This window comes from Schistocerca gregaria, chromosome 7, assembly GCF_023897955.1.
Source record: "Schistocerca gregaria isolate iqSchGreg1 chromosome 7, iqSchGreg1.2, whole genome shotgun sequence".
Lineage (NCBI taxonomy): Eukaryota > Metazoa > Arthropoda > Insecta > Orthoptera > Acrididae > Schistocerca > Schistocerca gregaria.
Window position 1 is genome coordinate 344,740,951 of NC_064926.1, and position 25,751 is coordinate 344,766,701.

General features: G+C 42.7%; 1 protein-coding gene across 1 annotated transcript in view; it reads left to right on the plus strand.

Moving 5' to 3' along the window:
• LOC126282124 (cytochrome P450 4C1-like) overlaps positions 1 to 25,751 on the plus strand; it is a 91,266-nt gene that overhangs the window by 49,527 nt on the left and 15,988 nt on the right. The window contains exons 6-8 of the mRNA XM_049981595.1: positions 8,532 to 8,658; positions 10,947 to 11,019; positions 11,096 to 11,205. Of these exons, the coding sequence (XP_049837552.1) occupies positions 8,532 to 8,658; positions 10,947 to 11,019; positions 11,096 to 11,205 (310 nt within the window). The remainder of the gene's footprint in view (positions 1 to 8,531; positions 8,659 to 10,946; positions 11,020 to 11,095; positions 11,206 to 25,751) is intronic.

A 25,751-nucleotide genomic window follows, 5' to 3' on the forward strand; every position in this document is an offset into this window, starting at 1 on the left:
TTTGGGACTGGATGAAGCGTCGTCTCACGCGGTCTGCACGTCCAGCACGAACGCTGGTCCAACTGAGGCGCCAGGTGGAAATGGCATGGCAAGCCGTTCCACAGGACTACATCCAGCATCTCTACGATCGTCTCCATGGGAGAATAGCAGCCTGCATTGCTGCAAAAGGTGGATATACACTGTACTAGTGCCGACATTGTGCATGCTCTGTTGCCTGTGTCTATGTGCCTGTGGTTCTGTCAGTGTGATCATGTGATGTATCTGACCCCAGTAATGTGTCAATAAAGTTTCCCCTTCCTGGGACAATGAATTCACGGTGTTGTTATTTCAATTTCCAGGAGTGTATTATAAACTTTCTTAACTCGCCTCTATGAAACTTGATTCTGTTCGTCAGATTGGCCCCCCATTATTAACGATACGATACATCCGTCCACCAAAAATGGAATACTAATCAGTGATATTTACATAATTCAAAGATATTTATTTAATCTTTGGAAAAAATAACCTTTCTTAAATAATTGATTTATTTTTTAAATTTTTGTACATTCATAACGAGTGTACAGACGTAAGTAAATGAAATTGAAAGAAAAGAAAACAGAAGAAAAGTTTTTGACAAACTGTAATTTTACATTTTGATCAGAAAAATAAAATTTTATGCTTTGTTGACCAAATACGTTTAGTGTCCAACATAAAATGTAGCAGTAAGGGAACCCCTTATTACAGAAAATTTGTTGCTCTACTGAAGGTGACGTGCCTGCAGCTTTCAACTAGAATCGCCGTAGGGCGCTTAACACTATAATATAGGGAACACAAAATGAATCAAATATCAGTCATTCATTAAAAGTATACACAATAACAACATTCGTACTAGCCTGAAAGTAAATTCTACACTTATTACCTAACTCAGCGTACGATGATTACCTAACAGAAGTTCACTTATGGACTACCGCCGGTTGACAGTCTATTATAGCAGGCTGTATGAAAGTTGAACGCTTTGACACTCGGCGTTGAGTGTCCGAGAAATCAGTCACTGGTAGCTGCTGCGCTGAAACTGCGGCAAATGCAGATAACTGTTCGGCAATCTAGAATTTGGTGGCTACTGTAGACAAGTGATCGGCAAGTGGTGATCTGACGCAAGTGGTCAACATGCGTGCCGAGTAAGTCTGAGCGTACACATTTATCCTTTAACAGCGGAAGGATGTTCATCTGTGATCCGTTTTGCAGATGCAGCACGTAGTCGCTGGTGTCGGTACCCTCTTTGGCGGCTGACATTATTATTGGCGGATAGAGCGAGCTGCACTGCGCAACACGATTAACAGGACCACTTTTTCAAACTCCATCATTTTCTCCCATTCCAAAGCATCAGTTTGAAATTTGGCTCGAAGGTGCCTACAACCTTCTTATGTGATCGTACAAAAGCGTGGCACTTTCGGCAACCCTCATACACTATGCGATCAAAAGTATTCAAATACCCCAAAAACATACGTTTTTCATTTAGGTGCATTTTGCTAACATCTACCTTAAGTACTGCATATCAGCGACCTCAGTAGTCATTAACATCATGAGAGAGCAGACTGGGGCGCTCCGCGAAACTCACGCACTTCGAACGTGGTCAGATGACTGGGTGTCACTTGTGTCAAACGTCTGCACGTGAGATTTTCACACTCCTAAACATCCATAGGTCCACTGTTTCCGATGTGATAGTGAAGTGGAAACTTGAGGGAACACGTCCGGCACAAAAAAGTACAGGCCGACCTCGTTTGTTGACTGACAGAGACCGCCGACAGTTAAAGAGGACCGTAATGTGTAATAGGCAGACATCTATCCAGACAATCACACAGGAATTCCAAACTGCATCAGGATCCCCTGCAGCTACTATGACGGTTAGGCGGGAGGTGAGAAAACTTGGATTTTGTGGTCGAGCGATTGCTCATAAGCCACACATCACGCCGGTAAATACCAAACGACTCCTCGTTTTGTATAAGGAACGTAAACATTGGACGACTGAATAGTGTAAAAACGTTGTGTGGAGTGACGAATCACGGTACACAATGTGGCGATCCGATGGCAGGGTGTGGGTATGGCGAATACCCAGCGAACGGCACCTGTCAGCAAGTGTAGTGTCAACAGCAAAATTCGAAGGCGGTAGTGTTACGGTGTGGTCTCTTTTTCATGGAAACGACTTGCACCCCTTGTTGTTTTGCGTGGCACTATCACAGCACAGACCTACATCCAAATTTTAAGCATCTTCGTGCTTTCCACTTTTGAAGAGCAATTCGGGGATGGTGATTGCATCTTTGAACACGATCGAGCACCTGTTCATAATGCACGGCGTGTGGCGGAGCGGTTATACGTCAGTAACATCCCTGTCGTGGACTGGCCTGCGTAGAGTCCAGACCTGAATCACACACAGCACCTTTCGCATGTTTTGGAACGCCGAGTTCGTGCCAGGCCTCACCGACCGACCTCGATACCTCTCCTCAGTGCAGCACTCCGTGAAGAATGGGCTGCTAATCCCCAAGAGACGTTCCAGCACCTGATTGAACGTAAGCCTGCGAGAGTGGAAGCTAAGGGTGGACCACACCGTATTGAACTCGAGCATTGCCGTTGTAGTACGCCATGAACTTGTAAGTCATTTTCAGCCAGGTGTCCGGATACTTCACATAGTGTATTTCGCATGTCGTCAGCAAGCACTAATGCAGTGATATAGCGACACTCAGCTCAGGTTGGGCCGATGGGGTTGCCGGCACGTAGTCATCTGTAAGTGAATGTATCTGTACAGGGACATTCTTTAAATACCCATGAAAGGTGTGCGAGGACACCGAGGGCATTGCCAAACTAGGGTGTAGGGGGAAGGGGGGAGGACAGCGGTTTAGAGGGATTATTTGCTCTTTTATTCATGTGCTTGTCATTGTCAGATTGCCGTGTGATTATGCCACACGACGGCTCAAATCAGGACTAAACAAGCATAAAGACACTTTTCTGCTTCGGATCATGTTCATACTTCACCGAATGTTTTTGAATGGTTTCTAGTGATTCCATCCTATTTACCACAATCAAAATTGCGGTCACACTCCACTGCAAACTGGTTCGATCTTGTCCTGTGAGGTTGAGGCCCTACGATATCCATAGACAGGTCGAATCGTTGTCAGCAGTGTCTAAGGTTCTCTAGAGAGCCGTTCTGTTGAGCGTCACACGGCAAACTATGATTCTTCGACCGCGAGATGTGTGTGTATGAACGCCTCAAGCGAAGGGGTGGCTTCATTGACACCCTCTGCGCCACCTCTTGAGACCTTTTCGTGTCGATTCTGACCGTCGGTAACTGAAATGCTTTTCCTCGACCACCCATAAGGAAACCTCGTGATTACAGTGCTGGGCTGCGCGTTTCCTATTTCCGTCGCAGCGGCTAAAGACGAGGTGTGAGTTGTGGGCAAAGAGGGCAAAGGGGAGAGGGAGTGACGACCCTCCAATCGTGTGACACGTTCACGGTGGCGTTACGCACACTTGTCGTCAAATTTGGTGCTAATGTGACATCATTAACCCACCTTACACCTCACATGAACTTCTGAGCTCTGGCCTTTTTTCCCTCACGTGTCGAAGCCTTGCTGTTTGAAACGTCTCCGAGGCCGAGGGTAAAGTCACAGGCTGCTACGTTATTGCACCATTAAAGGGGAAGATTGTAGGAACCTTCGAGCCAAATTTAGAACTTCTGCATCGGAATGGGAGAGAATAACGGGATTTCGAAAAAGTGACCCTTTAACTCGGTTGCGCATTTTATCTGGAGGTCTTCTGGCGGAAGCGTAATAATAATCCTGCTGTGTGTGACCTGTATGTGGCGACTGATCTGCACCATGCGTTACCACGGTGTAGAATGCCTGGCAGCTGGTGCCCTCCGTAACTGTGTACCGTGTATGACGATAGACACAGCATAGAAATTACAATAGCCCGTTCAGTTATGAAAGAAACACAGGCGAAGGCCTTCCTACGCAACTACCACTTCAAAAAAGAAATCTGTAACGATGCAACTGAACCCACGTCATGAAAATAACAAAATGATTTGATCTGTTCAAAATGGTTCAAATGGCTCTGAGCACTATGGGACTCAACTGCTGTGGTCATTAGTCCCCTAGAACTTAGAACTACTTAAACCTAACTAACCTAAGGACATCACACACATCCATGCCCGAGGCAGGATTCGAACCTGCGACCGTAGCAGTCCCACGGTTCCGGACTGCGCGCCTAGAACCGCGAGACCACCGCGGCCGGCTGATTTGATCTGTACCGGGCTGCTATAGCTAATGAAGAAAACGATACCTGACGAAACGAATTCCCCTGCACTAAAAACCATTAACTTCTCCTATTTTAGCTGGGATTTCACAAACCAACGACTTCACGTATTGCAAAGCAACGCTGCAGGATCTCTGAAGAAACGTAAACAGTTGTAAAGCACATGGCTCACCTGCAACACTCATTCAATAGCGCGTACCTCCTACAGTAATTTGTTCGGTCATCAGTTCCTAATCTCAGGATAATCAGTTTAAAATCCTCTACCATTTGCATAAACTCCGCCCTAAAAGGAATACCTATAAGGAACTGTAAAGCAAATTTCAAGTACAGGGTCTTGCCTTAACTGAAAAAAGAGCATTCGGTGTTATTTCAGAACATTCATACAAAAAAAATATGTTTACAGTAGAGAAAGACAAATATGGCATGCCGAATACTCTCACTGAACCAGACCCTCAGCACATAGCAACAGATGTGACGAGATCCACAGAGAATATCATTAAAAATAGTGAAACCCAGACCCAGTAAAGATCCGTATGTGTAGTAACCTTTAAATCTCAGTATGCCCCACAGCACATTTATTAGGGTGGAATACAGTGCTGTTGATCATCACGTCAACCGGTCCATAAATGCCTCACACTGAACGACGTGAAAGCACTGTATCGCTGTAACACTTGTTGTGCTATATATGGTGGATCGCAGGTACTTGCTGACTCCACAGTTAGTGGAGATCCTAGTTGTTTGCTTTGCTGCTGTAATCACCTCACCACAGACCGTAGTTCCGCAGTTTATCGAAAGACAGTATCAGTCAAGTAAACACAATTTTTCGGCACTCGGCTTCGTTCGCGGCATTTGTGCGTAGTAAGCAAATTTTAAATATAGGATCTCACTAAGATGAAAAAAAAAATCCGGGAGAAGATAATGTTATTTCCTCTAAAAGTATCAACAACAAAACCGACTAACGCAAAAAATACACTACTGGCAAATAAAATTGCTACATCAAGAAGAAATGCAGATGATAAACGGGTATTCATTGAACAAATGTATTATAAGAACTGACATATGATTACATTTTCATGCAGTTTGGGTGCATAGATCCTGAGAAATCAGTACCCAGAACAACCTGACAACCTGAGAAATCAGTACCCAGAACAACCACCTCTGCCCGTAATAAAGGCTTTCATACGCCTGGGCATTGAGTCAAACAGAGCTTGGATGGCGTGTACAGATACAGCTGCCCATGCAGCTTCAGCACAATACCACAGTTCATCAAGAGTAGTTACTGGCGTATTGTAACGAGCCAGTTGCTCGGCCACCATTGACCAGACGTTTTCAATTGCTGAGAGATCTGGAGAATGTCCTGGCCAGGCCAGCATTAGAACGTTTTCTGTATCCAGAAAGGCCCGTACAGGACCTGCAACATGCGATCGTGCATTATCCTGCCGAAATGTAGGGTTTCGCAGGGATCGAATGAAGGGTAGAGCCACGGGTCGTACCACTGAAATGTAACGTCCACTGTTCAAAGTGCTGTCAATGCGAACAAGAGTTGACCGAGACGTGTAACCATTGGCACCCTATACCATCACGCCGGGTGATACGACAGTATGGCGATGACGAATACACGCTTCCAATGTGCGTTCACCGCGATGTCGCCAAACACGGATTCGACCATCATGATGCTGTAAACAGAACCTGGATTCATCCGAAAAAATGAAGCTTTGCCATTCGTGCACCCAGTTCGTCGCTGAATACACCATCGCAGGCGTTCCTGTCTGTGATGCAGCTCAAGGGTTACCGCAGCCATGGTCTCCTAGCTGATAGTCCATGCTGCTGCAAACGTCGTCCAACTGTTCGTGCTGATGGTTGTTGTCTTGCAAACGTCCCCATCTGTTGGCTCAGGGATCGAGAGGTGACTGCACGATCCGTTACAGCCATCCGGATAAGATGCCTGTCATCTGTTAGTGATACGAGGCCGTTGGGATCCAGCACGGTGTTCCGTATTACCCTCCTGAACCCACCGATACCATATTCTGCTAACAGTCATTGGATGTCGACCAACGAGAGCAGCAATGTCGCGATACGATAAACCGCAATCGCGACAGGATACAATCCTACCTTTATCAAAGTCGGAAACGTGATGGTACGCATTTCTCCTCCTTACACGAGGCATCACAAAACGTTTCACCAGGCAACGCCGGTTAACTGCTGTTTGTGTATGAGAAATCGGTTGGAAACTTTCCTCAGCACGTTGTAGGTGTCACCACCGATGCCAAGCTTGTGTGAATGCTCTGAAAAGCTAATCATTTGCATATCACAGCATCTTATTCCTGTCTGTTAAATTTCGCGTCTGTAGCACGTCATATTAGTGGTGTAGCAATTTTAATGGCCATTTCCTCTTTCATACAAAAATGTGATCTGCATCAAATCTAACTTCCGAGAGGGTCCAAAGTACATGTACAACTGTAGCCATTAAAATCTGAACACCATGAAGACGCCATACAACAAACGTCAAAATGCTATAAAGCGCACTGCATGCTTTGATATACTAATGGTTAGCATATCGCCGCAGCCACATAAAGAAGGTGACAGTAAAGCTATCTACAATCTATTCAGGGTGATTCAAAAGTCATCTCCCATAGGACAAATAGGGCGAACCAGAATACTACCGACAAACTTTCAGAAATGATAATATGGGACAAAACATGGCTCAAAAAGGTATATCTTAAAACTACGAGCACTTCTTCATCTTCGTTACTGTGAAATAAATCTCTTCCACTGCAGTCTCTTTGCTTTCCATATTTTCAGACTTACTGGTATGGACCAAAACATGAAAAATATCCTGTGAACATGGGCACTAAAGTGCATGCCTTAAGAACTATATGTACTTGTTCAGTACAAGGGATGTGTTTCACTGTAGCGAAGATGACCGTTTGCTCATGAATCCCAAGGTATGCTCTTAAGAGTCCATGTTTACTGGAAATTTTTTTCTTGTTTTGGTTCATACGACCAGTCTCAAAATATGGAGAGAAAAGAGTTTACGGCAGAAGAGATTTGTTTCACAGTAACGAAGATGAAGAAGTGCTCGTAGCTCTTAATGTACACATTTTAGAGCCCATGTTTTCTTCCCTACAATCGCGTACCTTCAACTGTATACACTTTATACGTTTATGCCATACACCCTGTTCGAAGCATAGCTTAATTCTCAGTTTATTGGGAATGGTACATATGATAGTGTTATGACAAACATTACACCTCTATACTCTCTTTTTCAAGAGATTTCGATTCATCCTAAACGAAGCACTTGATCCATTTATAAAAACAAAATACTTGATTCAGTATCTTCGTCGATACAAGAGAATTTTCAGTTCATCAGATTTATGTGCCCCTCTTCCTATAATCATTTGCCGGAAACGTCGTTTCGATACCTTGAAACGTTTGTGAAATAAAAGGGATGCAAATTGTAGACGATCATCCTATGTAGATGCAAATATACTAGATAGAATTAAGTATGAAAATCAGCATCTTCGAAAATGAAGATATGCTAATTCAGGAAGGTTATTATACAAAACCAAAAAGCTGTCGCAAGTAAGAAGAAAATAAAAGAAGACAAAGTCTCTAAATGCATGTGTCAGTTACTAAAGGCGTGGCTATAATCTCTGGAAAACAATATTAGAAACACGGTACAATGTACTGAATTAAATAAAACCTTAGAAAAACTTACATACTGTCACGTAGGTAAAGTGACTGCCTTTTTTTTTCATACTTTTTCGATACAACCACATGAGCATTTCACAAATCACTTGCAGCATTTGCCTTTAGTATGAAGGTGATGATTGCCTGGTCGAAAGCGGTAACGGCATTGTGAAATGCTCATGTGATTGCGTCGAAAAAGTATGAAAATTACATAGAATTAGTAACTTATTTTATAATACAATTCTGAAAATGATTATAGTTTCACACAGCTTATACCATCCGGTAGTTTTTCTATAAAGCATTTCCAACATTTACGTTATTATTTTAAGCATCATTTCTCAAAATGCCAATCACCACAATTTCTTGTATTATTTCTAGGTGTTCAACATATTTTAAGTAAATTTTGTTTCTTCTGCCTTCCTTACATGGAAGGAACCTAAAATTCAGCAGCTATCTTCCTCTTTCGACGGTTATAGTTTCTTGTCGTTATTGCTGTCTCTGTTCATATCTGCTGCAATGTAGCCCATTTTAATTATATTTTTTTACTGCTGCAGCATTAGCGCTCTCACCATAAAAAGGATAGTGCGACCATGGATTCACAGCGACTTCATCTTTCAGAGAACTAGTACCGGGAGAGAATACTACAAACACTTGGACGTTATACACAGCTTCACGAAGAAGGTGAGTCTTATGTTTCATGTTAACAGTAACTGACATGCATTCTTTTGACGAGATAGGGGAAATCATAAGGAAGTAAAGGAATTTTTTCTTCTAACATCAATTACTCTTTAAACATAGTTATTTTAATTATAACGCTGATAAAACTTGGGAGGAATTATCCACTGCCATTCAACTGTTCAACATTACTTCAGTATGACTGCAGTCATAGAAAATTTTGTCAGTTAATAATGATGATTATAATAGAACTAAATGACCAGAGTAACCAACAAAATTTTTCTAAGGAATTTCTATAATTTGTTCACATACTAAGTAGAGCCATAAAGAAACATATTCCGATGTGAGCCATGCAATGTGTATACTAGTTCTACATGATGTAAATCTCTTGTCCCGTTTTTATTGTTTGTAAATGTCATTCCAACTATGAGTGAAATACGTAATATTAATTCTTTTATATAAATGTAATACATTATTTTTTATTTTTATATCTCAGGTAATCTAATTGAACACTCACTAATGCACTTATTTAATAGCCTCATAGATTACTCAGCACATACTTGCTAAACTGTTTCACTTATTTTTCTTCATACAAAAGATTACATTATAAATAGTATTTTCATAACCTCTAGGCAAAATATAATTTGACCATAAAAATAATTTTCGTATGTAAACAAAGATGTAAGTCGGAAACATAGCGGATACTGGGCTGTTTTTAAGCAAGGTAGAAGTGGAAACGTGTTTGTGTCACATCTATGAACGAGAAAAGAGGGACAACAACAGAGTAGAAAGTAAGTACATCTAACCAGAAATATATGGTAAACATACAATTAGCTAAGTGCAGTAGCTAAACAAAATTCTTATTTTGTGCAAGGCACTGCAGTATTCAATTTGCCATCGATGTTTTAACGATGTATTTACTGAAGATGCGAATATGTATTACGCTAATTAAAGATGGATGGTTTCCCGAAACGCGTATTAGCTTACATAAAAATACAGAAACGTGGCTGGTTGCCGTATTTTTTAAAATAACACTACATACCATTTAGATAAATCACTAAGAGAGTATTTTAGTTTATTTTCCCTTTCCTCCAAGTGTATTTCACTCTCCAGAGACACAAGCGTGAGCGACATAGGCTCTACATACAAGGTCCTAACGCAAACAGTTCTAAAGTAGTGCTCCAGGTTTTTGAGTCTTTATTAAGAAGGTATGGCAGTAGACAACGAACGAATTCAAACGCTCTCGGTTATTACGTCCTCGAAATGTTGTTTTTGAATTCCATTAACCTAATTTGTCATATAAGGATGTGCTGAGAAACATGGATGTTGAGCATGTAAATAATTTATCTTATAAAACAGCGACTGACGAATTAGAGACAGTTGAATTATGTAATTCGCAACAGTGCTGATTACTAGAAGTTGTTTGAGGGGGATTTCACAACAGCACTAGTATTCGAAGCGCAGTAATCACCATTCTAAGCCACAATCGTCACACATGGCTCTTAACGCCGCGCGGGTGCTTGTTACAGAGCGCCAAACAAGCAAATAATTATGCTGAGTGTCTGTATTCGGAATTTCCCTGTCCGAGACAACTCACAGATTATCTTTAAATAACTATTTAAACCAAGTTTTTTGGTTGGTTGCGGATTTTTAGCTAAAAATCTAGGGTATTTCATTTTTTGCTTTTATTTAATAAAAATGTTTGTTTCCCGGTGATGAAGACGTTACACAGTCTCTTCATAATTTTTTATAAGGCATTTGAGGAAATTTCCAAAATGCTTCGTTCAGCAAGTTAGGTACAGAAACCTTTACGCGTACTTGTTCACCTGAAGTAGTGTTCCGTCTATTAGTGATAACTGTGGCCACAGTAGCTTCGTAAGACCTTATTACTTCTCTGTTTTGAGTAGTACTTTTAGATTACAGAACAGGATTTCTCACAAACTTCACGGAGGGTTACACTGTTGGAACTTCTTCCCTCTTTGATTTCGGAACTTTGCGAAACGTTTTACATATTCCTTTGTGTTACACAAACAGTAAATGTTATACTACATTAGCGCTGTACGTAAGGTGCTTCTTTTTAACCGTTAATTCATGTTTCGTAATTGAAAATACGCATAGTAGTATTGTCGTTACCTAGTAAAGCAAAATGTGTTTATTAATTTTAGAGGGGTCTTGTTGGTTTCACTGCTAATGCTTCTTAAATTTTGTTATATTTTATTATTTTTAAGTGGCCTATGTCCTTCATAGAAGGTATTATTTACATATACAGCATTAATTTCGTATTTACTTCGCAGGTCATTAAACAAAGGCAGTTATCGCGGAAGTTGAAAGAGGGTGTGACCAAAGACGCACTCGTGGACGACATTGGTATGTAATTGACTGTAGCTTCTTCTGCGATGTATATTTACATTTGGACCAGAATTGTATTTCGATATTTTTGCAGGTCGAAAACGACGTTTGGCATTCTTGGACCTCCTACTAGACGCTTCCGAGAATGGACAGAAACTTAGTGACCAAGAAATACAGGAAGAGGTCGATACATTCATGTTTGAGGTATAAAAATGACTGTCTAATTCTACGACGCCTTGTTCATATACTGTTGAAAATGGTCTTGGTTGACGAATCTGAACGTGGTGATCCAAAAGAAAAGTATAACTGATGCTAGCTGATTCCAAGAAAATACGTTCAGAAAGTATATCGCTTTAATTAACGTTTCATTCAACAGTCCTGTTTAACCATTTGTAGTACTTCAGCGGAAGCGCAGACGATAACTTGTGTTGGTTGCCATTGTTTCCCATGTAGTGATTCCCAAGAAAGCATTGCTCTTACACAAGGACGACACACATATTGCTAGAAGATCACGTGCAGTTTCCGCTCTCGTGTTATGTCACTGCGTTACCTAACAGGAGAGTGCACGCCATGTGGGCGTGGTGGGTACACTACTTCCTGTCATGTTACATTGCAGTGGATGTCGCCTGGCCTTTCAACTGTGACATCGAACAACGTCACTGAAATGGGGCAGTTCTCCTTCACTTCTCCTTTAATGTAAGTGATCATTCCAGTAAGAAGTACATTAATATGGTAACTGAATAATTTTATATAAGCTCAGAGTTTGACAGAATAATAATTACCTTGTTATCAAACTCTTTTCACTGGAATTATTCTAATCCCTGATTTAATACTTTTTGTATACAGTACCGTGTAGTATTAATTTATTGAAAGAAAATCATTTTGGGAACATCAGTAAGGTGCTTTAGGGAAACAGACTGCTATGTGCATATAACTACAGAAACTGCAGCGTTGTTTATGAGGCATATTCATTGTATTGATCAGGTGGCTTGTCAAAAATACACTGATCAGAAGCATCGACACACTAGTCAATGGACGCTAAGATGGGATATGTCCATCCTTCAGCTTTATGATGGCTTCAGGTGTGTGAATGTCTGCAGAGGAATAGCAGTCCATTCTACACCAGTAGTGGAAAGTAGAAGAGGTAGTGATGGAAGCCGACGCTCGAACTCATCCCAAGGGTGTTCCATTAGATCTAAGGGGTAATCTGAGCAGGACAGTCCATTTCAGAAATGTTATTGTCTATAAGCTATTACGTTACGCGATCTCCTTTATGACAGGGTGCATCGTCCTGTTGATACAATCATCGCCTGCAAAACGTTCATCTACTGTTCGTAGTACACAATGCTGTAAAATGTGTTCATATTCTTCCTCATTTAGTCATCTTAAGCACAATTATGGGATTACATCCAGAGCACGAAAAACCCTCCTCTCTACTTTACTGTTGGCATTACACATGGCAGGAGGTAACGTACACCAGACATTTGTGAAATCAACATTTTTTATTGGGGTGCCTCAGGGTAAGCTTGATTCATCACCTCAGATCACTTGTTTCCAGTAAAACACTGCGCAGTGACCTCGCTCTTTGCATCACTTCAACCGTTGATTAACACCAACAGAAAATGTGTGGCTTAAGCGGAGTTGTGCAGTCACTGTACCCTAATTTATTTTAACTCTCTACGGAGAGTCATTGTTGGTTCAAATGGCTCTGGGCACTATGAGACTTAACTTCTGAGGTCATCAGTCCCATAGAACTTAGAACTAATTAAACCTAACTAACCTACGGACATCACACACATCCATGCCCGAGGTAGGATTCTAACCTGCGACCGTAGCGGTCACGCGGTTCCAGACTGTAGCGCCTAGAACCGCTCGGCCACCCCGACCGGCAGAGTCATTGTGCTAGCTTGATTGCCAGTAGAACTTTAGAACTCCTACCGCTGATTTCATGCGTTTTTTACGTACATTAGGCCTCCCTGGTTTGGTTTTATAGGTGGTTGTTACTTTGCGTTTTCACTTCACGATCACGTCACCAGCAGTCGACCTGGGCAGCTTTAGAACAGTTCAATTGTCCCTGATGCATTTGTTACTCAGGTGATATTCAGTGAGTAGTCCGCACTGGAAATCAGTTAACCCTACTGACCGACCCTCTGTCATTGCTTTTCTAGTGACAACACAATATTTGCCCCTCCTTTAATATCAGGGGGTCCGCCTCTCTTGAAATCTAGTAGTCAATTCCGCATTACATACGAGTATCCGGATTCTATTTATCATATAGTGTACTTTAAATTAAGTATCTTAGCACGACGTAGATCAGACATGACCAATTTACCGTATGCCCATATTTTAAATGTGATCCGAGATACCGAAAATGAAACAAAAAGAAAAATGCCTTTATTCCGACCTACCACTGTTGCAGCCTCTGCCTGACCAAAGAATCCACTGGAATTTTCATGGTAAAGGTACAGTCTTGCAGTAGAAGTAAAGGATATACACGTTGGGACAGTAGTTTCCTGTAGTCCACAGCAAACGTATCAAGGCCATTTCAGTCTACACGAACATCTCCGAAACGAGGATACTTTCACCACCAACTTAAATAGTGTCATGTAGGCAAGTAGGAAGCATAGCATACTTGGTTTTCGAGGTACTTGTACCATGCCATTGGCTGTACCAGAGTGCAACTGTGCTCATCTATCCATGCAACCATCATCACTAATTCGAGCGTCTGTTGGTGGCTTTCCTACGCCCATGCTAATCTGTGTGTCCTCTGAAGAGCGCTGAGAAATTATATATACAAGTGTGCTTCCGAAACTAATTTTCTCTTACTTATTTTCATGGAAACTACAACAACTACGGAAAGAATAATATTACAAGGCAAGATTTCAGCAACAAAATTTCATGGAAAACAGTCTGCTTGCCGCGCTCATGAAAACATGAACCAACTGAGGTTAGCCAATGTCTTAAAACTGAGTTTGGAAGATGTTGGTTACGTAGTCCATTTTCATATCTCCAAGGATATAGTACAATGGAGATGCTAAACTAGGACTGTATGGTGGCTGTAAAGCACAATACAGAAATATTTAACAATTAGATCGATGGTCGCAGAACTATTGGCAGCCTTAACGGAAATTTGTCGTTTTCACTGGCCTGACTGGAATTTTGGGCTTTCAGCCTAGTCAGGGTCTTCTGGGAGTGTCCTGGATTCCCAGTTGCTTTAGGTTCCAAGACAACCAATAGAACCTCGCCCTGCCTATCTCAGAAGACTGTGCACATCACTTTGCCTGCAAACGGCCGTGCCTTGATTTTCCTATTTCTTGTAGAATTCGCAAATCACTACTATATGAAATGCCTTCTGGAGTACGACTCTTAATGGTGGCATCATGTCTAATCTCAGTCCCGTATGAGTCCAGCAGTTCTCAGCAAATTTTCTTTTTCGGTGATGTTTATGGTCCTGTGTAACCTCCGTAGCACCCATCTCACACACTGCGATAATCAAGGTTGCATAACAACATGTCTAAGGTATTAGAGCCTACATTCACCTGTCCTCACAATTCCTTGATGTAATACACCTACCATCGCTGATATATCGATTGAAACGGTGTTCATGACGCAAGATGTTTGCTGAGGAGGGTCAGCTGGGCGTAGCTTGTAGTTCACACATTCTAACGACTTCTAAAACCCGGTAGCCATGCTTTCACGTTGCTCACGTTCTCTCTATCGTCTCCATACGCCTTTAGCAAGCGCCGATGGATTTGAGTTGGTGCTAAGTTGTTTAGCAATGCTCAGCTCAATGACACACCTCTGTTTTGTACGAGCCTCGATGTCCAACCTCACTAATTTTTGGAACGCTCGCCTGCTGCTGCTGCTAAGCCAATGAAACCAATAGGTCCTTAGCGAGAAGATTCATAATTTAGTACGCCAGAATAATCACACTTGAACACTCAAAGTCAACACAAAAAAATGGGAGGCATTGGTTTCAGAATGACACTCGTACGCATTGGCTCCCCTACGCCACAGTGAGAAAGTGGTTGTGGATGGTACGTCTGCTCACGAGTGGTTCATTGTTGAATTAATGAGTAATTGTTGCACTACGGCCCGTCTACACCGCTGCTACAATCCACGTGAGTCGACTTGTACCTTTGTCATCAACACCGGTGTACTCATCATCAGTAACAACTTCTCGGAACAGGAAATCCCATTCCTTGGCGTTCACTTTTTGACATCAATTAGATGAACAGATAGCAAATACCTTGTATGTGTAGTGTTCAACTGTTACATTTACTACCAGTTCAAGGTTTGATGATATCGCAGTCAGGTGACATGCCTGTCTTTTGTGCGAGGAGATCTCTAATTTAATTGCTCATTAAGCTAAATACAGACAAGTATCTCATGCAGAAAACTAAAATTAATCAAGCCGAGTAAACATGGTTAATCATCGAAAGGAAAGCGTTCACAGGAAGTAGTCAGAAAATGTATAAAGATATTTAAAACGTAAATTACACTACTGGTCATTAAAATTGCTACACCAAGCAGAAATGCAGATGATAAACGGGTTTCCATTGAACAAATATATTATACTAGAACTGACAAGTGATTACACTTACACGCAATTTGGGTGGATAGATTCTGAGAAATCAGTACCCAGAACAACCACCTCTGGCCATAATAACGGCCTTGATACGCCTGGGCATTGAGTCAGACAGAGCTTGGATGGCGTGTACAGGTACAGATGCCCATGCAACTTGAACACGATACCATAGTTCATCAAGAGTAGTGACTGGAGTTTTGTGACAAGCCAGTTGCTCGGTCACCATGGACCAGACGTTTTCAATTGGTGAGAGATCTGGAGAATGTGCTGGACAGGCCAGTAGTCGAACATTTTCTTTATCCAGAAAGGCCCTTACGGGACCTGCAACATGCGGTTGTCCATTATCCTGCTGAAATGTAGGGTTTCGCAGGCATGAAAAATGGTTCAAATAGCTCTGAGCACTATGAGACTTAACTTCTGAGGTCATAAGGCCCCTAGAACTTAGAACTACTTAAACCTAACTAACCTAAGAACATCACACACATCCATGCCCGAGGCAGGATTCGAACCTGCGACCGTAGTGGTCGCGCGGTTCCAGACTGTAGCGCCTAGAACCGCTCGGTCACTTCGGCCGGCTTCGCAGGGATCGAATGAAGGGTAGAGCCACGGGTCGTAACACATCTGAAATGTAACTTCCAATGTTCAAAGTGCCGTCAGTGAGATCAAGAGGTGACCGAGAAGTGTAACCAACGACACCCCATACCATCACGCCGGGTGATACGCCAGTACGGCGTTGAGAATACACGTTTCCAATGTGCGATCACCACGTCAAGGGTAACCGCAACCGTGGTCTCCGAGCTGATATTCCATGCTGCTGCAAACGTCGTCCAACTGTTCGTGCAGATGGTTGTTGTCTTGCTAACGTCCCCATCTGTTGACTCAGGGATCGAGACGTGACTGCACGATCCGTTACAGCCATGCGGATAAGATGCCTGTCATCTCGAGTGCTAGTGATACGAGGCCGTTTGGATCCGGCAAGCATTCCGTATTACCCTCCTGAACCCACCGATTCCATATTCTGCTAACAGTCATTGGATGTGGACCAACGCGAGCAGCAGTGTCGCGAAACGATAAACCGTAATCGCGATAGGCTACAATCCGACCTTTATCAAAGTCGGAAACGTGATGGTACATATTTCTCCTCCTTACACGAGGCATCACAACAACGTTTCACCAGGCAACGCCGGTCAACTGCTGTTTGTGTATGAGAAATCGGTTGGAAACGTCCCTCATGTAAGCACGTTGTATGTGTCGCCACCGGCGCCAACCTTGTGTGATACTTTGAAAAGCTAATCGTTTGTATATACAGCATCTTCTTCCTGTCGGTTAAATTTCGCGTCTGTAGCCCGTCATCTTCGTGGTGTAGTAATTTTACTTCAAGGTAAACCGTTAGGATGAGCCTGAACAATGATGTGAATGACCTTTCCTGTTACGGCGCGCTGGCAGAAGCAACGTTTGTGCTCTTCAGCTGTACAGATTCTAAATCTGCGATGATTAACTGCGATGTTCACACAGATGATGTTGGAGGTACTGATAGAGCTGCTATGGCTCTAATGGACGGTGGCGTATAAGAGACTTCGGGTAATCGGACGGAATGGGGTTGTGCGAAGCAAAGAGGAGGTGCGACTTAGTAATAGAGCTGACGCCGTCGTAATTGTTACATAAGCGACTTGACAGCTGGGGCTTGGGGTAGTGGATTACGGCTAGAGGCTAGAGGCACAGATGCTGCTGAGCGAAAGTAATAAGTAAAAGTGTCCAGGAAGGATGCCGTGTAGTAAATGGAATAAACAAGGTTGTCTAAGCAAGAGAAACTGAACTGGAAGTGATTCTGAGGGTGCGTGGTTATGGCATCCATGTGAAATACAGAGCGAGCGGCCAGTATGTTTTATTGGTAGATATGAGGTCGTCCAAATGAGTGAACCTTTTCGAGGGGAGAGGTAATTAAACGGGTGGTGTACTGGGTTGTGTACTCGGTCCAGGTGACGCAATGTAAGGAGTTCTTTGTGTGGAGTGATATGTCGAACAGATAGTGACAGCTAATTCAGATCTGGTGCAACTAGGCTTTACATTACACGTACAAGAGTAGGCGGCGTGGGATAGACTGCAAGCGTTGAATATGAGCGATGACTTTCTTTGTACCTCTCAGCAGACAAGCGTGAACCACTCTCATCATTAGCACTAGCTGCGGTTCATCAAACCGTCGATTGTCTGGGTAAGACATCCTCCCATAGCAACTCCCTCGTCATTAATCAATCAAATTACTTAAAATCCCAATCCTAAAAATTCCCCGCAGAAGACAGAGTATCAATAGCCCAACCAAACAGAAGCCACAATATTCCATTGCAAGCGGATTACAGTGAATGAATGGACACCGTCATCAGCACAACCCTAATTCCTACTCCATACTTCTGTAGGAAATCTCCTCCAAAGTTTCCATGCGTCGTGGTACGCACTAGGTCCTTAACCGAAACGCTAGCCACAGAACCTCAAATTCGTGATAAAGCCGAGGAGATTGAATTGGAACTTAACTCCTATTCTGTAATGAAACTGGAAAAAACCATCCATGTCCGCAATCTATTGACCGCACATTTCACGCTCTCATTTTTTCTTAATCGCCATTTACTTTCAATGACGTCATCACCCATGGCGCACATATTTACAACTGTATAAAGCACTTAGAATTGTCCTGATCCCCAGCCAAAACGTAGTTTTGCTACAGATGTCTTACATACAATGATCACCAGCAGAATAATGTAAAAACGCTCCCATCTGTCCTCAAATCAAAATCAATGGTCTCCTAAAACAGTGTCTGAAGCTGCAAACTCCATACGAATGAAATACTTATAACCTACCTCTTCTCGTCCCCTCCGACAAGCGTAAGGCAAAAAATCCTCTATGGCAAGCCTGAAATCACTGTCCCCATCTTCCCGATAGTCACACCATTCCGAACAACTATCGATATCATATTTCTATCACTGAAGATGTAATCATTTTTATCACGGCTGCCTTCCGTTATATCCATTCACTTCAATTACTCTATGTTCTTCAACAAATCACAATGGCTGCTCTTTCTGTATTTCATGTGAATCCCAGGGACGTATTTCGTCTGCAACTGTGGCTACGCAGGCCTGTGAAAGTGAAATCATCGATACTTGTGCGAGATGTTATTTTCCATGTCTTACATGATAATGCTCGGCCAATAAGAAGCACATTTTCTACAGAAAAAAAGTTTAATGAAAAGAGTGGATAGATCTGTTCATAGACCTGAAACCCATAGAGAACATGGAGAAAGCCTTCTGTCCGTGTTCATGCTCGCAGTATTGCACCGACACTAACTTTGCGACACGAACGAATGTTCACTTCCTGTAAATCTCACAGACGCCATCGTTCTTGCTATTAAACGCTGCTGTACGAGCTTCATTACCAAATATCACATTAATATGATTTGTACTTTTGCGAACTGATACACCATTTAGTTTCATTTCAATTCTAACTTAACTCTTTTGTCCAGTACTGTGTTTTCGTGTTATGTTTATACCTGTTAATTGTGATGTTCCATGCTTTCGAAATGTTTCTTCTTATTTGAAACATAAAAAATTAGAAATCGTTGTCTTTTCTTAATTTTGTCATCGATAAATTGTTCAAATGTAATGGAGAAGGTTTGGAATATGGAAGAACCCGCAGATAATTTTCAGCACACTTCGCAGATAACGTTGCCGTAAAATCTACAGCGGTAGATCTTCATATTAGTAAATTCAGATCATTCTTTCCCATGTTGTTAAAGATTTACACACAGTTCAAAAAGTAGGTGCCTGGAGTTACAAAGCGTGCAAGAGAATGGTACAATTCGACATGTCGAAACCTATTTTAAGCATTTACGCCATATCAAAAATTTCTCAAATCGTTATTTTTGTTGAGTAACTTGCAGTTCATACCGACAGCTAAACGGCTGCAGATGTAATAGTTACCCAAGTGACCGGCAGAGGAAAGAAATTCAAGACAGTGCATGCTGTTTCATTACAGACGACTTCCCTCAATCGGGACTTCAATTTCTGTAGTACACTTCTTATGATAATTTTCAAATACTGTATGTATGTATGTATGTATTAAAGCGGGGACCCAGAAACTACGGAGAGGCTTCGTCCCGCCGTAGCCCTCAGTGGTTCACAACCCCACAACAGGCCACAGCAGTCCACCCACCCCACTGCCGTCCCACACCGCACCCAGGGTTATTAAATACCGTATAGTTTGCTAGCAATGAACCAGTTCCTCGTTTATTCCCTATAGTTGTCACAAAACGTGAAGCGTCTCTTGGATGACGAAAACAACTTTTCCTGTGAAATTTTAAAATTTTCCCTGCGAATTAAATGTTCGAAGAGATTTCGCGATTGTAAACGGTCGTTGTAAACTTCAATCCACGATATTTCATCTGGACACCTGACAGTCATCTTGAGGTGAGCCATGGAAGACAGTCTTCGATGACACGCCTGAAGATGAGTGACAGGTGTACAGTCTAAATATAGCGGAGTGAAGTTTACGACGACCGCCTGCAATCTCGAAACCTCTCCAAACATTTTCCTTTCACCAGGCACATCCGTTAAAGGAAAAATTACTGCATGCAGGCACTTCAGAGTAAGTACTACTTTTACTTAGACAGAACTGAAATGAAATGAAAAATAGTAATACCAGTTGGTTTGTATATTGTGCTGTGTACATCTACATCTACATTTATACTCCGCAAGCCACCCAACGGTGTGTGGCGGAGGGCACATTACATGCCACTGTCATTACCTCCCTTTCCTGTACCAGTCGCGTATGGTTCGCGGGAAGAACGACTGTCTCAAAACCTCCGTGCGCGCTCGAATCTCTCTAATTTTACAATCGTGATCTCCTCGGGAGGTATAAGTAGGGGGAAGCAATATATTCGATACCTCATCCAGAAACGCACCCTCTCGAAACTCGTCGAGCAAGCTACACCGCGATGCAGAGCGCCTCTCTTGCAGAGTCTGCCACTTGAGTTTGTTAAACATCTCCGTAACGCTATCACGATTTCCAAATAACCCTGTGACGAAACGCGCCGCTCTTCTTTGGATCTTCTCTATCTCCTCCGTCAACCCGATCTGGTACGGATCCCACACTGATGAGCAATACTCAAGTATAGGTCGAACGAGTGTTTTGTAAGCCACCTCCTTTGTTGATGGACTACATTTTCTAAGGACTCTCCCAATGAATCTCAACCTGGTACCCGCCTTACCAACAATTAATTTTATATGATCATTCCACTTCAAATCGTTCCGCACGCATACTCCCCGATATTTTACAGAAGTAACTGCTACCAGTGTTTGTTTCGCTATCGTATAATCATACAATAAAGGATCCTTCTTTCTATGTATTCACAATACATTACATTTGTCTATGTTAAGGGTCAGTTGCCACTCCCTGCACCAAGTGCCTATCCGCTGCAGATCTTCCTGAATTTCGCTACAATTTTCTAATGCTGCAACTTCTCTGTATACTACAGCATCATCCTCGAAAAGCCGTATGGAACTTCCGACACTATCTACTAGGTCATTTATATATATTGTGAAAAGCAATGGTCCCATAACACTCCCCTGTGGCACGCCAGAGGTTACTTTAACGTCTGTAGACGTCTCTTCATTGATAACAACATGCTGCGTTCTGTTTGCTAAAAACTCTTCAATCCAGCCACACAGCTGGTCTGATATTTCGTAGGCTCTTACTATGTTTATCAGGCGACAATGCGGAACTGTATCGAACACCTTCCGGAAGTCAAGAAAAATAGCGTCTACCTGGGAGCCTGTATCTAATATTTTCTGGGTCTCATGAACAAATAAAGCGAGTTGGGTCTCACACGATCGCTGTTTCCGGAATCCATGTTGATTCCTACAGAGTAGATTCTTGGTTTCCGAAAACGACATGATACTCGAGCAAAAAACATGTTCAAAAAATTCTACAAAAGATTGACATCAGGTCTATAGTTTTGCGCATCTGCTTGACGACCCTTCTTGAAGACTGGGACTACCTGTGCTCTTTTCCAATCATTTGGAACCTTCCGTTTCCTTAGAGACTTGCGGTACACGGCTGTTAGAAGGGGGGCAAGTTCTTTCGCGTACTCTGTGTGGAATCAAATTGGTATCCCGTCAGGTCCAGTGGACTTCCCTCTGTTGAGCGATTCCAGTTGCTTTTCTATTCCTTGGACACTTATTTCGATGTCAGCCATATTTTCGTTTGTGCGAGGATTTAGAGAAGGAACCGCAGTGCGGTCTTCCTCTGTGAAACAGCTTTGGAAAAAGGTGTTTAGTATTTCAGCTTTACGCGTGTCATCCTCTGTTTAAATGCCATCATCATCCAGGAGTGTCTGGATATGCTGTTTCGAGCCACTTACTGATTTAACGCAAGACCAGAACTTCCTAGGATTTTCCGTCAAGTCGGCACACATAATTTTACTTTCGAATTCACTGAACGCTTCACGCTTAGCCCTCCTTACGCTAACTTTGACATCGTTTAGCTTCTGTTTGTCTGAGAGGTTTTGGCTGCGTTTAAACTTGGAGTGAAGCTCTCTTTGCTTTCGCAGTAGTTTCCCAACTTTGTTGTTGTACCACAGTGGGTTTTTCCCGTCCCTCACAGTTTTACTCGGCACGTACCTGTCTAAAACGCATTTTACGATTGCCTTGAACTTTTTCCATAAACACTCAACATTGTCAGTGTCGGAACAGAAATTTTCGTTTTGATCTGTTAGGTAGTCTGAAATCTGCCTTCTGTTACTCTTGCTAAACAGATAAACCTTCCTCCCTTTTTTTTATTCCTATTAACTTCCATATTCAGGGATGCTGCAATGGCCGTATGATCACTGATTTCCTGTTCTGCACATACAGAGTCGAAAAGTTCAGGTCTGTTTGTTATCAGTTAGTCCAAGATGTTATCTCCACGAGTCGGTTCTCTGTTTAATTGCTCGAGGTAATTTTCGGATAGTGCACTCATTATAATGTCACTCGATGCTCTGTCCCTACCACCCTTCCTAAACATCTAAGTGTCCCAGTCTATATCTTGTAAATTGAAATCTCCACCTAAGACTATAACATGCTGAGAAAATTTATGTGAAATGTTTTCCAAATTTTCTCTCAGTTGTTCTGCCACTAATGCTGCTGAGTCGGGAGGTCGGTAAAAGGAGTCAATTATTAACCTAGCTCGGTAGTTGAGTGTAACCTCCACCCATAATAATTCACAGGAACTATCCGCTTCTACTTCACTACAGGATAAACTACTACTAACAGCGACGAACACTCCACCACCGGTTACATGCAATCTATCCTTTCTAAACACTCTCTGTACCTTTGTAAAAATTTCGGCAGAATTTATCTCTGGCTTCAGCCAGCTTTCTGGATCTATAACGATTTCAGCTTGATCAAACTTGATCAAATTCGTAAAATTTTATGTGCAAACTGACAGTGAAGAAATGACTGAAATTTAACAACGCTGTTCCGATTACAAACCTGAAATGACAAAAAACTGACGGAAAATTATACTTTCTCTGACTACTTTAGGCTGTTGAAAACTATTTTATCGAGAGGTTGAACCACGCTACTAGTTCCGGATGGAATCCGAATTATATTAACACTCTTTTCATCGTCCTCCTAAGGCAGAAGTATCGTTATCTCAAAGCCAAAAGTCCAAGAAAGGAATGAATTATTGTCTGCAGATGGCAAGAAGAGGCTTCGGACGTAACATTGAAAATTATTCTCTCCTATTTTTCCAAATTTTGCTACTTCGATTGCAAGAATATTGCACTAAACAGTCTTATCTCTTAATTTTTGATGTTCCTGAAGGCAGACATATAGCTGCATAAACAGTAACACTGGCATTGTTGTGATGATGACGATGATACCTAGTTCTTGGGGCGCTCAACTGAGCGGTTATCAGCGCCCATAAAATTTCCCAATCTTTTCACAGTCCGGTGACGCCAGTTTTCCCGAATGGTGATGAAATGAGGAGGACAACACAAACGCTCAATCCCTGGGCGAAGAATATCCCCGACCTGGCCGGGAATCCAATCCGGAGCCCTGTGATCCATAAGCACTGTGGCACGAGTATACGAATCCACAACATTCATCGACTGCACAAGCGACTCTTGTCTTTCTCGGCTCGAAACGATACAGTGGGGAACTGCGATTTGCACAAAAAGTGACTGACTGGCTCTGTTTACAGCATTTTAGGAGATAACAAGAAACTTCGACTTCACGTCAGCTACGAATTTCTCTATAGTATTAACTATTAATGACACCTCCTCCGTAAACTTCATAATTTTGGGACCTCCTTTTCCCTATAGTTTCCCGAGTCCGTTTAATAAGATCGGAAAAGGCTGGAAATCGGTAATGTCCATCTTGCTTGCAGTTCAGAGCACCCAGTCGCTTAATCTCCCTTGGTAATGCTGCATTGACCCTCACTAGCAGCTCTAAGTCTTTCGAATAGTTATTCTCTCACACTTTTGCGAGTTTCATTTTGGCTCATGTTTCTACACCTACATCATCTACATAGACACTCGACAAGCCACCATATGGCGCGTTGCGGACGATACCCCGTACCGCTGCTTGTCCTTTCCTTTCCTGTTCCACTTGCAAACAGAGCGAGGGAAAAACGGCTGTCTGTATGCCTCCGTATAAGCCATAATTTCTTGTATCTTATCGTCGTGTTACCGAGCAAGGTGGCGCAGTGGTTAGCACACTGGACTCGCATTCGGGAGGACGACGGTTCAATCCCATCTCCAGCCATCCTGATTTAGGTTTTCCGTGATTTCCCTAAATCGTTTCAGGCAAATGCCGGGATGGTTCATTCGAAAGGGCACGGCCGATTTCCTTCCCCATTCTGCCCTCAGCCTAGCTTGCGCTTCGTCTCTAATGACCTCGTTGTCGACGGGACGTTAAACACTAACCACCACCACCACCACTTATCGTCGTGTTCATCACACGAAATGTACAGGGTGTTTAAAAAATGACCGGTATATTTGAAACGGCAATACAAACTAAACGAGCAGCGATAGAAATACACCGTTTGTTGCAATATGCTTGGGACAACAGTACATTTTCAGGCAGACAAACTTTCGAAATTACAGTAGTTACAATTGTCAACAACAGATGGCGCTGCGGTCTGGGAAACTCTATAGTACGGTATTTTCCACATATCCACCATGCGTAGCAATAATATGGCGTAGTCTCTGAATGAAATTACCCTAAACCTTTGACAACGTGTCTGGCGCAATGGTTTCACATGCAGATGAGATGTACTGCTTCAGCTGTTCAATTGTTTCTGGATTCTGGCGGTACACCTGGTCTTTCAAGTGTCCCCACAGAAAGAAGTCACAGGGGTTCATGTCTGGTGAATAGGGAGGCCAATCCACGCCGCCTCCTGTATGTTTCGGATAGCCCAAAGCAATCACACGATCATCGAAATATTCATTCAGGAAATTAAAGACGTCGGCCGTGCGATGTGGCCGGGCACCATCTTGCATAAACCACGAGGTGTTCTCAGTGTCGTCTAAGGCAGTTTGTACCGCCACAAATTCACGAAGAATGTGCAGATAGCGTGATGCAGTAATCGTTTCGGATCTGAAAAATGGGCCAATGATTCCTTTGGAAGAAATGGCGGCTCAGACCAGTACTTTTTGAGGATGCAGGGACGATGGGACTGCAACATGGGGCTTTTCGGTTCCCCATATGCGCCAGTTCTGTTTATTGACGAAGCCGTCCAGGTAAAAATAAGCTTCGTCAGTAAACCAAATGCTGCCCACATGCATATCGCCGTCATCAATCCTGTGCACTATATCGTTAGCGAATGTCTCTCGTGCAGCAATAGTAGCGGCGCTGAGGGGTTGCCGCGTTTGAATTTTGTATGGATAGAGGTGTAAACTCTGGCGCATGAGACGATACGTGGACGTTGGCGTCATTTGGACCGCAGCTTCAACACGGCGAACGGAAACCCGAGGCCGCTGTTGGATCACCTGCTGCACTAGTTGCGCGTTGCCCTCTGTGGTTGCTGTACGCGGTCGCCCTACCTTTCCAGCACGTTCATCCGTCACGTTCCCAGTCCGTTGAAATTTTTCAAACAGATCCTTTATTCTATCGCTTTTCGGTCCTTTCGTTACATT